Source organism: Hylobates moloch, unplaced genomic scaffold, assembly GCF_009828535.3.
Source record: "Hylobates moloch isolate HMO894 unplaced genomic scaffold, HMol_V3 SCAFFOLD_2, whole genome shotgun sequence".
NCBI lineage: Eukaryota > Metazoa > Chordata > Mammalia > Primates > Hylobatidae > Hylobates > Hylobates moloch.
Window position 1 is genome coordinate 11,713,554 of NW_026652277.1, and position 18,614 is coordinate 11,732,167.

The 18,614-nt window shown below is 40.2% G+C and overlaps 1 protein-coding gene across 1 annotated transcript in view; it reads right to left on the reverse strand.

Annotated features, from left to right (window-relative positions):
• The window catches only part of UPF2 (UPF2 regulator of nonsense mediated mRNA decay), a 120,765-nt gene that overhangs the window by 87,047 nt on the left and 15,104 nt on the right, over nt 1–18,614 (reverse strand). Inside the window, exon 4 of the mRNA XM_032156173.2 lies at nt 5,429–5,589. Within this exon, the coding sequence (XP_032012064.1) occupies nt 5,429–5,589 (161 nt within the window). The remainder of the gene's footprint in view (nt 1–5,428; nt 5,590–18,614) is intronic.

Sequence of the window (18,614 nt, forward strand, 5' to 3'; positions counted from 1 at the left end):
ATCGCTTGAACCCGGGAGGCGGAGCTTGCAGTGAGCTTAGATCGCACCACTGTACTCCAGCCTGGGTGACAGAGCAAGACATTGTCTCAAAAAAAAAAGAAACAGTCATTCTCTTATACTTAGTGGCATGTAAATTTTTTAATTTTTTAATTTTAAGTTCCAAGATACATGTGCAGAATGTGCAGGTTTGTTACATAGGTATACATGTTCCATGGTGGTTTGCTGCACTTACCAACCCGTCATCTAGGTTTTAAACCCCACATGCATTAGGTATTTGACCTAATGCTCTCCCTCCCCTTTCCCCCAACCTCCCAACAGGCCCCAGTGTGTGTTGTTCCCCTCCCTGTGTCCATGTGTTCTCACCGTTCAGCTCCCACTTATGAGTGAGAACATGTGGTATTTTGTTTTTTTCCTATGTTAGTTTGCTGAGAATGATGGCTTCCAGCTTCATCCATGTCCCTGCAAAGGACATGAACTCACTTTTTATGGCTGCATAGTATTCCATGGTGTATATGTACCACATTTTCTCTATCTAGTCTATTATTGATGGGCATTTGGGTTGCTGTAAATTTCTTTAATAGAAAATATGGCATCATATATTGAAACTTAAAACACATATATCCTTTTAACCCAAGAATTCTACTTCTAGGAATGTATCCTGTAAATACTAGAATATATACAGAAAGAAGCAGGTTTAGAGATTTTGTTACAGCACTGACAATAATAGCTAAAAGCCAGAAATATTAAGTGTTAATCAACAGAGGACAAGTAAATTACAGAACAACCATACAACAGGATATTACTATGTAGCAATTAAAAATAATTAGATGGCACTAATGTATTAAAATGAAAAAAAATCTAAGACATATGATTAACTGGAAAAAGTGGCTATAGAATAAAGGATATTCTGACCACTGGACAATGTAAGCCTCTTCTGGACAAGATGAAGTACTGTATCAGTGACCCAAAATAACTAAAGATTCAAGCAAACAATATTAAAACAATGATTTTCAAACACTGGACATCAGGCAGTATAGGAAAATAATCCCTGACAGAGAGCAGACAAAAAACTCAGCTCTACAATTGCCCCAGCTTACTTCGTAAAGAGATTTTTCCAGGCTGTGGCCAAGTAAGAGAGAAGCCAGGCAGTCTCCCTGAGTTGAGGATGAGAGCTGAGGGTCTGGTAATACTCTACCCAAGGCAGGTAGAGTTCCCAGGACACAGTACCAGAGAGGAGAAACCAGCACAAAGATAGACTTCAAAAGATTTGCAGAGTCTCCTTGAATATTCAGCTGAGTACTGATCAGCTCCTATGTATAAGGAAACAAAGTGTTCAACTGAGTACTGATCAGGCTCTATGTGTGAAGAAACTATGTGAGACTGGGAAAATAACTATTGAAAAGAATTAAGACTCACAGAGAGGCTCATGGGACCAGGAATAGTCTGTATACCCACGAGGCTGACTGGAAGAATCTTCTATGACTCTATCAGATAGAGTTCAGAAAGGTAATGCCTCAGTATTAGGAAAAATTAGCCTTAGATTAAAGGCTGCTCTGGTACCTCCTAACAAAGCATCCTTTCAAAGATGAAACTATTTACAAGTAACTTAACTGCACCCCAGGATGACACTTAATGATATTTATAAGAACACAAAAATATCCAGGACACATCCAATAAAACATGAGCAGGCAGCCAAAGAAGTAGAAAAATGACCAGACATGCAAAGGAGGTCAAGCAACTGCAATCAATTGAAATCAACTTGGAAATCACACAGATGACAAAATTTGTAGACAAAGACTTTAGAAGTTATTGTAACTGTATTTCATATGTTCGACAAGCTACAAGATTGAACATGTCAGATAAAAGAAAGTATGACAAGACATAGAAATAAAAAACGACTTCTCTAAATGGAATTAAGTTATTGGACACCGTAGAAGAAAAGATTAGTGAACTTGAAGACATAACAACAGAAACTATCCAAAAGGAAAGGCAGGAAAAAATAATGAAGAACAAAAAGGACAGGACATCAATGAACTGTGGGACAACTTTGAACAACCTAAAATACTTGTAATTGAGTTCCTATAGGAGAGGTGACAAAGCAAGAAAGAGAAAACACAATTGAAAAATAAAGGTCAAGATTTTCCTAATTTGATGATAACTATACACCCACAGACCCAAGAAGTTCAAGGAACCCGAAGTACAAGAAACGAAGAAAACCATACCAAGCTACACCATAACTAAGTTGCTTGAAATCAGTGATAATGAAAAAATTTTAAAACAATGAGAGAAAAAAATATAGATTATATAAATAAGAACAAAGGTAAGAAAGGTAGGAGCATTCTTGATGGAACAATGCAAGCTAGGAGACAGAGGAGTAACATCTTTCAGTACTGAAAGAAAAAAAACCTCTAGCCCTTAAGTTCTATGTCTGAAAAAAAATTTTTTTTTAAGAGATAAGAGTCTCACTCTGTCACCCAGGCAGGAGTGCCTGGTGTGATCATTATCTAACTGTAACCTTGAACATCTGGGCTCATGCAATCTTCCCACCTCAGCCTCCCAAGTAGCTAGGACTACAGGCTTGTGCCACATGACTGGCTAAATTTGTTTTATTTTTTAAAATTTTTTGTAGAGACAGGGTCTCGCTATGTTACTCAGGCTAGTCTCAAACTCGCCTCAAGCAATCCTCCTGCCTTGGTCTCCCAAAGCCCTGGTACTACAGGCATAAGCCACCATGCCTGGCCAAAAAGATCTTTTAAAAACAATGACAGGGCTGGGCAAAGTGGCTCATGCCTGTAATCCCAGCACTTTGGGAGGCTGAGGCAGGCAGATCACTTGAGCTCAAAAGTTCAAGATCAGCCTGACCAACATGGTGAAACCCCATCTCTACTAAAAATGCAAAAATTAGCCGGGCTTGGTGGCACATATCTGTAGTCCCAGTTATTGCCTGGGAGGCTGAGGCACAAGAATTGCTTAAACCTGGGACGCAGAGGTTGCAGTGAGCCGAGACTGCACCATCGCATTCCAGCCTGTCTCCAAAAATAAAAATAAAAATAAAATCAATGACAGAATTTTTTCAAGGTCTATTAATTCTGGAAAATGTCTAAAAATACATTTAAAGTCATGACAGGGCACAGTGGCTCACGCCTGTAATCCCAGCATTTTGGGAGGCTGAGACGGGCAGATCACCTGAGGTTGGGAGTTCGAGACCAGCCTGACCAACATGGAGAAACCCTGTCTCTACTAAAAATACAAAATTAGCCCGGTGTAGTGGCACATGCCTGTAATCCCAGCTACTCAGGAGGCTGAGGCAGGAGAACTGCTTGAACCTGGGAGGCAGAGGTTGCAGTGAGCCAAGATCTCGCCTTTGCACTCCAGCTGGGGCAACAAGAGCGAAACTCTCTCTCAAAAATAATAATAATGATAATGATACATTTAAAGTCATTTAAAATGAAAAGAAAAATTAGCTTAAATGTCAGTATGACAATTAGAGAAAAAGCGTAAAGAAACCAACTAAATCAATACCCAAGTATGCTAATTTTTTTTTTTTTGAGACGGAGTCTTGCCCAGGCTGGAGTGCAATGGCGCCATCTTGGCTCTCTGCAACCTCTGCCTCCCGGGTTCAAGCGATTCTCCTGCCTCAGCCTCCTGAGTAGCTGGGATTACAGGCACACACCACCGTGCCCAGCTAACTTTTGTATCTTTAGTAGAGACAGGGTTTCACCATGTTGGCCAGGCTGGTCTTGAACTCCTGACCTTGTGATCCGCCCGCCTTGGCCTCCCAAAGTGCTGGGATTAGAGGCGTGAGCCACCGTGCCTGGCCATATGCTAAATATTATAAAGAGATTTTGGTTCTAAAATATCTTAACAAATATACTGAGAAAGTTCTGAGAAACAAGCCAGGGTCAACCAAAACACAAATTCTATGATGAAACTTTTTTAAAACATTTAAAAAGTTTGGCCAGGCACAGTGGCTCACGCCTGTAATCCCAGCACTTTGGGAGGCCAAGGCGGGCAGATCATGAGGTCAGGAGATCGAGATCATCCTGGCTAACACGGTGAAACCCTGTCTCTACTAAAAACACAAAAACTTAGGCGGGCGTGGTGGTGGGCGCCTGTAGTCCCAGCTATTCGGGAGGCTGAGGCAGGAGAATGGCCTGAACCTGGGAGGCGGAGCTTGCAGTGAGCGGAGACCGTGCCACTGCACTCCCAGCCTGGGCAACAGAGCAAGACTCCGTCAAAAAAAAAAAAAAAACAACAACAAAAAACATTTAAAAAGTTTGAGACTGAGTTTTGAGATATTGAATAGGAGGCTGGGTGCAGTGGCTTACACCTATAATCTCAGCACTTTGGGAGGCCAAGGCAGGAGGACTGCTTGAGTTAAGGAGTTTGAGATCAGCCTGGGAAACACGGTAAAACTTTGTCTCTAATTAGCCAGACATGGTGGTGCACACCTGCAGTCCCAGCTACTTGGGAGACTGACGCAGGAGAATCATTTCAGTCCAAGAGGCAGAGGCTGCAGTGAGCTGAGATTGTGCCACTGCACTCCAGCCTGAGCGACAGAGCAAGGCTCTGTCTCAAAAAAAAAGTTTAAGAATTATGTACATGATTATATATAAATATAATAAATGCATTCACAGTATGCAATAGGTATTTCTTACTGAGGATATTAAATATAAATTTTTCTTTAATTATAAAAGGATATTTTACAAATACTTCACCCTTAAAACTTTTTTTTTTGAGACAGGGTCTCACTCTGTCATCCAGGCTGGAGTGCAGTGGCACAATCTCGGCTCACTGCAACTTCTGCCTGCCAGGTTCACGCAATTCTCCTGCCTCAGCCTCCTAAGTAGCTGGGACTACAGGCACATGCCACCACACCCAGCTAACTTTTGTATTTTTAGTAAAGACGGCGTTTCAATGTTGGTCAGGCTGGTCTTCAACTCCTGACCTTGTGATCCTCCCGCCTCGGCCTTCCAAAGTGCTGGGATTACAGGCATGAGCCACTGCACCCGGCCACCCTTAAGATTTCTAAGTAAACAGAATTGCCAGGAAATTCAAAGATATCTATCTATTACACAAGAACCTGAATGAACAGAGACTCTTCCATTCAGGGATTATTTCAGATAGCTTTTCAAGGTTATCAATAGGTTTTAATACCATTTCTTTATTAAAAAAAATTTTTTTTAAATAGAGATGGGGTCTCACTATGTTGCCCAGGCTGCTGTCAAACTCCTGGTCTCAAGCGATCCTCTTACCTTGGATTCTCAAAGTGTTGAGGTTACAGGCATGAGCCACCATGCCTGGCCCATTTTTAAAATGTTGAAGCCATTTTAAACACTTAAATTCTCAATACTGCACATCTGACAAGCCTAAAGGTAAGTGACAGTGCTTACAGAAAACACAATGTTTGTTTTTAAGGATATCTTACCTTCTGGTGTTGGTTTGTCTTGAGGAAGATCTGGCATATTTTCATCCAAAAGGTCTGCTAAGGATTGAGAATTTGCCAGCAGCTTCTGGTAAGACATAGCAAATTCTTCATACTGTTTATGTCTATCTTCACTGAGCTCCCCTTTAGAATGTAGAATGCGCCTATAAACAAATGAAATCATCTGACAGTCTTATCAAAATAGATGTGATCACAAATTGTTATATATGGGAAACATTCCATAATTTGATTTTCTCATACAAATTTAATATAATCTTCATTTTTATTTAACATTCGAATCTAATATTTTCAAAATGTATCTGAACTGTATAATCAAATTCACCTGAACATTTAAATTTTAACACTGGTTCCTCAAAGAATATGAAGCATGCTTGCTAAAATACAATATTTAACAATATACATCTAAATAATTTTAAATTATCCAGTATTTTATTACAGTCACACTCTTCTCAGATATAGCGTTAACCAAAACTAATACAACTACACAAGCCAATTTTCAAAAGCAACAGGTTATACAAAGAATCAATTATTCTTAAACCTCCATGATTTTAAACAGAAATATCATATTTAACAATACATCACAAAATAATCAAAAATTATTTGGTTTTTTATTACTGTCATACTCCCCTCAGACATACAGAGCTAACTAAAAATATTTAACACAACCACACAACTCAGTTTTCAAAACCAACAGATTTTGAATAGGTTCAAAAGCAACAGAATCAGTTATCCTTAAACTTCCATAACGATTTGAATCAAAATTATCTTCTGAAAAAGCCCACAATCTTCCCCACAGACAATTCTCAATCTACTGTGCAAGTACTGGTTATTTATCCAGGTAACAAATACTGAGAAGTCCACTGTCTCAGGCCGGCCCTTATCAAGGAACTAAGGACATAACCACTCTTCCACTCTGCAAGAATACCCCAATAAGCCCCTAACTACAAATGCAAAACTATTGAAAACACTAAAATGTATAGAGTGAAAGTCTTATTATATTCATATAAATCACTGAGACTTATATAGCTGGATCCAATTTTTTACATACAAAATATCCATGTGGTACTATAATATTTGAAATTTATAAACCATAATGCAAATACAGTATGTTTCAAAAAGTCAATTATAAATTATAAATAATAAGTAATGCTTAGAAGTTTTTTATTTCTTGTTATTTGAGTTTTCTTATGAATAGTGAAGAAAACAAGGTTTTCTATAATGCCATCTTCCATCTTCTAAAAGTTACAGAGAAAAAGGCAAAAAAAATGCTTATACTTATTCTTCCCAGATTATTTGAAACAATGTCAAAACTTTCCCATTTTACCCTATTTCTACTCACATAAGCTTTTGTTTAAATACTATAACAATTCGGCCGGTCATAGTGACTCACGCCTATAATCCCAGCACTTTGGGAGGACGAGGCAGGCGGATCACCTGAGGTCAGGAGTTTGAGACCAGCCTGGTCAACACGGCAAAACCTCGTCTCTACTAAAAATACAAAAATTAGCCAGGTGCAATGGCGGGTGCCTGAAATCCCAGTTAGGAGGCTGAGGCAGAAGAATCGCTTGAACCTGGGAGGCGGAGGTTGCAGTGAGCTGAGATCGTGCCATTGCACTCCAGCCTGGGTGACAAAGCCAGACTCTTGTCTCATAAATAAATACTATAACAATTCAAGTAACAACATTTTCAATTTTCCAAATATTAGTTCCAATTACATGTGCATCAGTACATAGATTCATGAAATCCAGTTATTTCCTCTTTTCAAATCTGGCCTATTAAAGTCTAAAATGAGAAATTTCATTCTCTTATGATTTAAATACACATTAGATATCATTCTACCAACACATTAGTAAAACGTTAAAATAGTTTAACCATAATAATCCAGGCCAAAAAGTGCTTCTCTAAAAATACTGTCATTAGAGAGCATGTTTCCCCCTCTTCAAACATTTGTTTCAGACTACTGTTACAAACACAAATTTTTCCAGTAATTTTGTGAATGAATTTTAAAAATTAAAACAAAAACCCATAGCATTTTAACATATTCATACCTATGAAAGACACAACATTAGCACTCTGAATGAGCTTGTTAAAACTTTTAATCAGAAGTTCTAATAGAACTCATTTTGGAAGTTAAAAGTCATTAAAAAAATTCTTTTTTTTAATTTACTTTTATTTTTTGTAGAGACGGGAGTCTGGCGATGTTGGCCAAGCTGGTCTCGAACTCCCGGCCTCAAGCAATCCTCCCACCTGAAACTCCCAAAACGTTGGAATTACAGGTGTGAGCCACCACACTCGGCCAAAATTAAATAAAATACTCAAATAAGTAATGCTCAGAAGTAGGTTACTTAGGCTGGGTGCGGTGGCTCACACCTGTAATCCCAGGACTTTGGAAGGCCGAGGTGGGAAGATCACAAGGTCAGGAGTTTGAGACCAGCCTGGCCAATATGGTGAAACCCTGTCTCTACTAAAAATACAAAAATTAGCCGGGCATGGTGGCAGGTGCCTGTAATCCCAGCTACTTGGGAGGCTGAGGCAGGAGAATCACTTGAACCCAGGAGGCGGAGGTTGCAGTGAGCCAAGATTGCACCATTGCACTCCAGCCTGGGTGACAGAGCGAGACTCTGTCTAAAAAAAAAAGAAAAAGAAGTTGCAATGTAGGGCTGGGCACGGTGGTTCACGCCTATAATCCCAGCACTTTGGGAGGCCAAGGCAGGCAGATCACCTGAGGTGAGGAGTTCAAGGTCAGCCTGGCCAACATGGTGAAAACTCATCTCTACAAAAACATAAAAATTAGCCAGGCACGATGGTGGGTGCCTGTAATCCTAGCTCCTTGGGAGGCTGAAGCAGGAGAATCATTTGAACTCAGGAGGTAGAGGTTGCAATGAGCTGAGATTGCACCATTGCACTCCAGCCTGGGCAACAGAGCAAGACTCCCTCTCAAAAAAAAAAAAAAAAAATCTGCAATGTATTACGAAAAATGTTAACAGGTAAAAATTGAAGAGTTTATTCCATGGCACTTTAGTTGGAAAAAAATTAAAAAACAAAAACCAAAGAGTTTATTCTGAAACAAATTATATTAAAGGGATAATAATGGTTCTAAGAGATTTCAAAACCCCTAATGACAATTACTATGCAACATTATTTCATACTTGAAAAGAAATCGGAAAATATATCTCAGAATAACATAACCCAAAACTTTATTTCTCTTAACAAGTTCTGACATTCTGGTCATCCACAGAACAAACATCCAGTCCATTGAGATATATAATAATCACACTAAGGATTTCTAATATATAAGCAGTAGCAAGGTGATGACTACCTTATGAAAACAAAAATGAACAGTCCTTTTCCTCACTTTCACGTGTGGATTTGCCTGTGACTTTGCGCTGAGTCCACTAAAAGTGATTTCATTCTATGATGGTTCCCTGAGTCTGCGTTCCAGTTCCTCTCCAGTCCTGCTGGAACCAAACTAAAACTTTAAAGCTTCACTGATACTCCTTACCCTCCCCTTAATTCCATGGTCAAATGCATTAACAGCACTAACTTACCTAACTAATGAGTGTGTACTTAAGTTACTATTGAGTGACAATAGTCCTCAAGAAAAGTTTAGATTTTGGGATTTGTTTGTTCGTTTTATAGCTCTATAAGCCTTTTACTCCCATATTTTTTTATTATTATTATACTTTAAGTTCTGGGATACATGTACAAAACGTGCAGGTTTGTTACATAGGTATACACGTGCCATGGTGGTTTGCTGCACCCATCAACCTGTCATCTACATTAGGTATTTCTCCTAATGTTATCCCTCCCCTAGCCCTCCAACCCCCAGGATTTTTTGTTTTGTTTTTAATGATATCTTACACCGAGCACTCAGTTAACAGGACAGAATACCAATTAATACAATATGACTTCTGTTATATATAAAACTGACATATGTAGCCATATATCCTTTCCTTGACATCTAAGTAATACACATTTACTGAACTAAATCCACAGCATGCAGTAAGACAATATACAGACGAAGCAGAGAAATAACTCATTATAGTGCCTGAACATTTAAAAACCCAAGGATCAGCCAGGCATAAGGGCTAACGTCTGTAATCCTAGCACTTTCAGAGGCCAAGGAGGGTGGATTGTTTGAGCCCACAAGTCCAAGACCAACCTGGGCAGCATGGTGAAACTCCATCTCTACAAAAAATACAAAAATTGGCCAGGCACTATGACTCACACCTGTAATCCCAGCACTTTGGGAGGCTGAGGCAGGTGGACCACGAAGTCAGGAGTTCAAGATCAGCCTGACCAACATGGTGAAACTCCATCTCTGCTAAAAATACAAAAATTAGCCAGGCATGCACCTGTAATCCCAGCTACTCAGGAGGCTGAGGCAGGAGAATCACTTGAATCCGGGAGGCGAAGGTTGCAGTGAGCCAAGATCGCACCACTGCACTCTAGCCTGGGGGACAGAGCAAGACTCCGTCTCAAAAACAAACAAAAAAAACACAAAAATCAGTTGGATGCGGTGGTGGGCACCTACAGTCCTAGCTACTCAGGAGGTTGAGGTGGGAGGATCACCTGAACCCAGGAGGTTGAAACTGCAGTAAGCCGTGACTGTGCCACTGCGCTGCAGCCTGGGTGACAGAGTGAGACCCTGCCTCAAAAAATAAATGAATAAATAAATAAACCCAAGGATCATTTAGAAATTCTAATGAAATTAAACATGTTTAAATGTAGGTACTAAAAATGTCAGGGTATTTTTTGTAACTTTATGAAACTCATTGGAAAAGGTTTTCAGTTTAATTGTTTTTGAAAACCCATGTGAGGGAACTAAATATTATACAACACATCTGACCAACAAGTATCTCTGCTTTACATCAATGTTATCAAAAAACATGACCAAAATTTCTCATGTGAATTCCATGGGAATGTATCACTGAAAATATAACGAAAATCAAGCTGAAAACATGATTTCATCACATATTTTAATTATTGCCTTTTTAGAAATATATCAATTACATAAAGCTGAATTTAAGCCATTCTTTTGAGAATGTCATAAAGTAGAGGTCAGCAAACTTTTTCTGTAAAGGGCCAAACAATACGTCTTTCAGTCACTGCAGACCATTTGGTCTTTGCTGAAACTACTCAACTCTGCTAACATAACACAAAAGCCGCCACAGACCATATGTAAACAAATGAGGGTGACTATAATAAAATTTTATTTATGAACACTGAAATTTGAACTTCAAATCATTTTCATGCTTCCCAAAACATTCTACTTCTGATTATTTTTCAACCATTTAAAAAAGTAAAAACCATTCTTAGGTGACAGACTGTAGAAAAACTAGTCATAGGCTTAATCTGGCCCACAAACCATAGTTTGCCAATGCCTGTCACACTACTACATGTCTTATAAATTAGTGCATTCCCTCCTGCAATATCACTGCACACTAGAGAGGTACTTGTCCCCTTTTACAGATGTAAACAGTAAGTAATGAGAACAAAATCAATGCCAACTCTTATGCTTTGTTATAAAAATACAAAAAAAAAAATTGCCCTACTTTCTGCAACATACGTGAGACATCACTGTCCAGAAGAATCTCTAAAGTACATCAGTCCTTGATTTTATGGAGTGTTTTTTTTGTTTTTGAGATGGATTCTCACTCTGCTGACCAGGCTGGAGTGCAGTGGCGCAATCTCGGCTCACTGCAACCTCCGCCTCCTAGGTTCAAGCAATTCTCCCTGCCTCAGCCCCCCACATAGCTGGGATTATAGGAGCCTGCCACCTTACCCGGCTAATTTTTGTATTTTTAGTAGAGACGGGGTTTTGCCACATTGGCCAGGCTGGCCTCAAACTCCTGACCTCAGGTGATCTGCCCACCTCAGCCTCCCAAAGTGCCGGGATTACCGGTATGAGCCACTGTGCCCAGTTGAATGTTTTTTATATTACTAATTTAATATTATAAAACCAACCAAAAAAAAAAAAAGTCAATTTTTGAGTCAAGGATTATACATCATAAATAAGAAAATTCATTAATGCCTAAAAAATTCTAATATTAAGAGAACTTTTTTCTTCTTTTCCATTTTTTCATTTTTATTATTATTGACTTTATATTTCCTTCATTTTATTAATTTTTGCTTTGTATTATCGTAAAAAATAAATTTTATTTTTATTTTTTTAAATTTTTTTGAGACGGAGTTTCGCTCTGTCACCCAGGCTGGAGTGCAATGGTGCGATCTCGGCTCACCGCAACCTCTGCCTCCCGGGTTCAAGCCATTCTCCTGCCTCAGCCTCCTGAGTAGCTGGGATTACAGGCATGCGCCACTACGCCCGGCTAATTTTGTATTTTTAGTAGAGACAGGGTTTCCCCATGTTGGTCGAGCTGGTCTCAAATTCCCGACCTCAGGAGATCCGCCAGCCTCAGTCAAGCTACTAAAGTTTAAGAAGTTTAACATAAAAATTTATAAAATCATAAAAAGACAGAATAGACAAATTCTCATTCAAATGTCTTTCAGAAAGGTCAGGCAGGCAATCTATTAATAAAAGCTAACTAACATTTACTAAACACAACGTGCCAGACACTGTTATTAAGTGCTTTTACACATATGAATTCACTACATGACTCACATTAATCTCAGAGTTACAGAACTATTGTTATGCCCATTTTACAGATGGGAAAACTGAAGCACAGAGATGCTAGGTAACTTGCCCAAAACTGCAGAATGTGCAAATGACAGTGCTCTAGCTCCAGAGTCCACGCTCTGAAATATTGGACTATGCTGCCTTTCAAATTATAATTATCCACTTTGCACGTTATAGTGAAGTTAAAATGTCTCTCAAACACGTCCACGAAGGCAAGCCTTCACCACAGAACTGCTTATTTTATTTCCTCTTTTGGGTCCCTCTCTTGTTTCGATTTGACTTGGTAAATATTGAGTGGCTAGCGTGTATTCTATACACTTCAAAAACAAGTGCTAAATGTAAATATGGATGGATATTATATAATTGTGAAAAGTACAGTATGAAGAGGAAGAAAAGAACCTGACTGTCACTCACTTTCCATGTTATATTGGGCAAGCCCTTTAATCCCTTTGTTTTACCATCTTCAAAATATAGGCATTTATATAATATAGGTACTGTTAGGATCAATTAAGATCATATAGGCCAGGTGTGGTGGCTCATGCCTGTAATCTCAGCACTTCGGGAGGCCAAGGCGGGAAGATCACTTGAGCCCAAGATATCAAGACCAGCCTGGCCAACATAATGAGACCAAGTCTCTACAAAAAAAAAAAATTTTTTTTAATTAGCCAGGTGTGGTGGTGCATACCTGTGGTCTCAGCGACTTGGGAGGCTGAGGTGGGAGATATCGAGGCTGCAGTGAGCTATGACTGTGCCATGATACTCCAGCCTGGGTGACAGAGCAAGACCCTGTCTCAAAAAAAAGGATCATATGTGTGATTTATTATGTTAACGTAAAATGGTATTTTCATGAGAAAAAAAAATGCCAAAGCCTAATATAGGAAAGGCAAGAACTTCAATGTCAAATTCTATTAATCATTAGCCAAATTAAAAAGGAAAATAGTCTTGACAAACATACAGAACATTCATTTTAACTTTGACCCTGTGCAGTCATACAAAATTATATATAACACATGGACAAAATCTTTAAAAGAATGATCATGAAGAAGACCCCAGAAAAACTGCTGGGTTTTATATCTCCTCCAGCATTCTGTCAAATTTTAATAAAAATTGGCCTTAGAATTATCTTAGATTTTCTTGGCTGGACGCAGTGGCTCATGTCTGTAATCCCAGCACTTTGGGAGGCCAGGGTGGGCAGATCACTTGAGGTCAGGAGACCAGCCTGGCCAACATGGTGAAACCCTGTCTCTGCTAAAATACAAAAATTAGTCGAGTGTGGTGGCAGGTGCGTGTAGTCCCAGCTACTCAGGAGGCTGGGGCAGGAGAATCGCTTGAACCCAGGAGGTGGAAGTTGCAGTGAGCCAGGATCGCGCCACTGCACTCCAGCCTGGGTGACAGAGTGAGACTCCAGCACAGTGGCTCACGCCTGTAATCTCACCACTTTGGGAGGCCGAGGAGGGCAGATTGCGTGAGCTCAGGAGTTCGAGACCAGCCTGGGCAACACGGTGAAACCCTGTCTCTACTAAAACACAAAAAATTAGCCAGGTGTGGCGGCATGTGCCTGTAGTCCCAGCTACTTGGGAGGCTGAGGCAGGAGAATTGCTTGAACCTGGGAGGCGGAGGTTGCAGTGAGCTGAGATCACGCCACTGCACTCCAGCCTGGAGACAGAGGGAGACTCCGTCTCAAAAAAAAAAAAAAAATTATCTTAGATTTTCTTTTGGTTTCATTTTAGAATTAATTTGTTTATGGATGTCTCATAATCTTATAAAAAGACTCTAGAACATAGCAAAGCAAAACTGTACCCATTAAAATGGGTACTACTACTACAGCAAAGTCATTTAAACACAATTAGAATATCTAGGAGATAATTTTAGAGCTCTTAGAATATTACAGCTATAACACTAAATCTAAAGTACAGAGAAGTAACATCTTAATTGTGCTTAAATAGTACCAATTAATTAAACAAACTACCTGTGAAGCAAGGTACAACTCACCTGGAAGGAAAGTGAAAGTAAAAGCAGCACCATTTCGTTATTGGCTGATGTGTTTTTAAGTTTCGATATCAGTCAATAATGCCTCAAGAATTAGCATTCATAAAAGAAACCTCTGACTTTTTTTTTAACAATGGGCAGACGAAAAAGTCTGCATTCTACTTAAATGTTTTTTCCTGAACTTTGTCAACTCAACTGCTGTTAGACTAAGCCTGCAATCATGAGGGTACTAAGTCAGGGGTGCTAAAGAGAAACTTGTTACCACTTCCACCAATTAGGGAGAAAAAAAGGAATAAAGATACTTCGAGATTACTCAAACAAGAATTCTGGCCTACTACCTGAATTCATGATTTCACTATACTGAAAGAAACAAATTCTGTAACATAATTGAATTATAGCCATGAAAATTAAATCATTTCTTCATCCAATTAAATGCCCAAAATATACTAATAGGACCTCTCTAATATTTCAAAATACAAAGCATTTCAAAGCATATAAAGTAAGAGCACTTGACATTATAAAAGGCAAAACTCACCGAGAAAGTAAGGCTATTAATTCCAAATAGGCAAATACTACTGTAAGATATTTTTAAATTTATAATAATTGTAACTCACCAGGTCAATCACTTAACCAAAATGTATAACAAAAAATAATATTCGGATGGGCGTGGTGGATCACACCTGTAATCCCAGCACTTTGGGAGGCCCAGGCGGGCAGATCACGAGGTCAAGAGATCGAGACCATCCTAGCCAACATGCCTGTAACCACTGTAACCTCTTACCGGAGGCTGAGGCAAAGAATTGGTTGAACCGGAGGGAGGTTGTGATAACCGAGACCGCCACAGAGCGAGACTCCATCTAAAAAAAAAGATATTGGCCAAGCACAGAGGCTCATGCCTGTAATCCCAGCACTGTGGGAAGCCCAGGCAGGTGGGTGGCTTGAGCTCAGGAGTTTGGGACCATCCTGGGCAACATGGAGAAATCCTGTCTCCACCAAAAATACAAAAAAATTAGGCAAGTGTGGTGGCGCGTGCCTACGGTCCCAGCTACTCAGGAGGCTGATGGAGGAGGATTGCTTGAGCCAGGAGGTGGAGGCTACAGTGAGCACTTCAGCCTGCCACAGCACTCCAGCCTGGGTGACAGAGTGAGACCTTGTCTCAAAAAAACAAAATAAAATAATAAAAGATATTGAATAGAAGGCTTAAAGACTTTGACTACGTAGGAATCTTAAATATCAGCTAGCTTAGTTTTCTTGCTTTAATCACACCTCAGGGAAACCTTACTGGAAGAACTATTGCCCGTTATTTAGTCCTATGATGTAGGAAAACCTCAAAACACCTACTAGATGAGAGGTGCAGTGGCTCACACTTGTAAACCCAGAAGTTTGGGAGGCCATGGCAGGAGGATTGCTTGAACCCAGGAGTTTGAGGCCAGCCTGGACAACAGTGTGAGACCATATCTCTATGTTTACAAAAATTCTTTTAAAGGTTGGGATGGGGGGTGGGCACAGTGGCTGACGCCTATAATCCCAGCACTTTGGGAGGCCAAGGCAGGCAGATCGTCTGAGGTCAGGAGTTCGAGAACAGCCTGGGCAACATGGCAAAACCTCGTCTCTACTAAAAATACAAAAATTAGCTGGGCGTGGTGGCATGTGCCTCTAGTCCCAGCTACTCAGGAGGCTGAGGTGGAACTGCTTGAACCCAGGAGGCAGAGGTTGCAGCAAGCCGAGATCACGCCACTGTACTCCAGCCTGTGCAACATAGTGAAACCCCGTCTCAAAAAATTAATTAATTTATTAATTAAAGGTGGGGTGGCACTGAGCACAGTGGCTCCCACCTATAATCCCAACACTTTGGGAGGCCAAGGTGGGAGGATCGCTTGACCCCAGAAGTTTGAGATCAGCCTAAGCAACATAGGGAGCTCCCTCTCTATAAAAAAATTAACCAGGCATGGTAGCACGCGCCTGTAGTCTCAGCTACTTGAGAGCCTGAGGTAGGAGGATCCCTTAAGCCCCAGGAGGTCAAGGCTACGCTGAGCCATGATCACACGACTGCACTCTAGCCCAGGTAAGAGGGAGACCCTGTCACAAAAAAAAAAACAACAAAAAAAAACAAAAACAAAAAAAAAACCACACAACTACTGGATAATGACTGGGAGGGACAAAATGATCATTTTAGCAGAACACCATAATGTACCCTCACAGAAGGTAGGAAACTATCATTAGGCCAAGTAGGGATTGTGCACTAATCCATTCCTCATGTCTTTTTTGCTCAGTCACGTATCTGCATCTTCTCTATAGTGGCTGCACAAGTTGAAGCTATCCTAAGGCATGAGTGATTTATTAAGCCATATGCCAATTATTTTCTACATGGTGATTAAGATTCTCATATCCTCAATTCATTACATCTAAATAGGCAAAGTCTCCCATCATAAAAAGGCTGTGATGGCCGGGCACAGTAGCTGACGCCTGTAATCCCGGCACTCTGGGAGGCCAAGGTGGGCAGATCACCTGAGGTCAGGAGTTTGAGACTGGCCTGGACAACATGGCGAAACCCCATCTCTACTAAAAATACAAAAATTAGCTGGGTGTAGCGGCGCAGGCCTGTAATCCTAGCTACTTGGGAAGCTGAGGTAGGAGAATTGCTTCAACCCGGGAGGCAAAGGTTGCAGTAAGCCAAGATCATGACACTGCATTCCAGCCTGGGAGACAGAGTAAGACTCCATCTCTAAATAAATAAATAAATAAATAAATAGGCTGTGACAATACTAAGGTCAGTTTACACTACATAAGTAAACTTCTCAAATAACTGTGGATTAATAGTTCTGTATCAAATGGATAAAAGTTTCTAGGAAAAGGACACAAAGCTGTATTCTTAACTATATCCTTTTCAAATTTTTATCAATGACTTGAATAATAAAATACAAGAGCTGCTTATCAAAGCTGAATGTGACCAGAAGATAAGCACTATTCAGTTTCTGTTTCGAGACAGGGTCTCTCTCTGTCACCCAGGCTAGAGTGCAGTGGTGCGATCATGGCTTACTGCAGTCTCGACTTTCCAGGCTCAACTGAGCTTCCCACCTCAGCCCCCAAGTACCTGAGACTACAAGCGCATGCCACCACACCCAGCTAATTTTTATATTTTTTGTAGCAATGGGGTTTCAGCATGTTGCCCAGGCTAGTCTCAAACTCCTGGGCTCAAGCGATCCTTCTGCCTCAGCCTCCCAAAGTGCTGACATTACAGGCGTGAGCCACCGCACCCAGCCAGTACTATTAATAATACACATGTAATCAATATCCAAAGCTTTCATAAAGCTAAAATAATATACCAAAAGCATCTAAATAAAGTTTAACAGAGATAAGCAAGTACACACTTAGGCTTTAAAAATTGTATTTCACTAGTTTAAGGTAAAGAAGAACAGGCTTGTCAGCAGTTCATATGAGAATAAAGCTTTAGTGCAGATAAGTTTAACAAAAACCAAAAGAACAACAAGGTAGCTATAAAAATTAAGGCAATTTTAGGTCACAGATAGAAAAGAATGCATCCAAAACAAGTATCCTAAGAGTAGTGAAGTGTCTGGAAATCATGGAGCACAGTGAAAGAACTGGAGGTATTTAACATGGAGAAGAGAAAAGGGAAACATCACGGCAGTCTGAGTATCTGAGATACTGTCATGGGAATAAAAGTGGACACATATGTCCTCTATCGGTGTTCCTCAAACCATCTGTGGTAAAGCGCCACCTTTCCTTCCCCAACCATTGGACACTTCTGTAAAAACATAGTAAGAATACCAGGACCACTGAAAATTCCTATAAACCTTCTTTTTTTTTTTTTTTAGGACAAAGTCTCACTCTTGTCCCCCAGGCTGGAGTGCAATGGCACAATCTCGGCTCACTGCAACCTCTGCCTCCGGGATTCAAGTGATTCTCCTGCCTCAGTCCCCTACAAGTAGCTGGGATTACAGCGGCCTGCCACCATGCCCGGCTAATTTTTGTATTTTTAGTAGAGACAGGGTTTCACCATGTTGGCCAAGCTGCTCTAGAACTCCTGACCTCAGGTGATCCACCCGCCTTGGCCTCCCAAAGTGCTGGGATTACAGATGTGAGCCACTGTGCCCAGCCTGAAAATTCCTATAATAATTTCTAAATGCTCACTCTCACTTTCTGTGTTTCATTAAATTGTGAACAGGTTAAAAGTTCATAGATTTCCCACTTCAAGTACCTGTATTGCATCCATACCAGAAAAAAGAACCAAATCAAAGGGAACCATTTTGTGGAAAGTTAAATTTCCACCTGATGTAACAAAGAATTCCTAGCCCATAAGTGTTTCCAACAGTGCAATGGCACCGAGAGAACTGAGCTCGTTTGGGAAGTATTCAGAGGAAAAATAATCTTATCTGTTAGATAATCTATAAAATGTATTCCTACTTTGGAAAGGTGAATGGATTGGATTAAAACATCGTAGAATCTCTCCACTCTCCAAGATTCTGAGTCCAATCAAAAGCAAATACACACACATACACCCTCAAAGTAGCCAAGAACTAA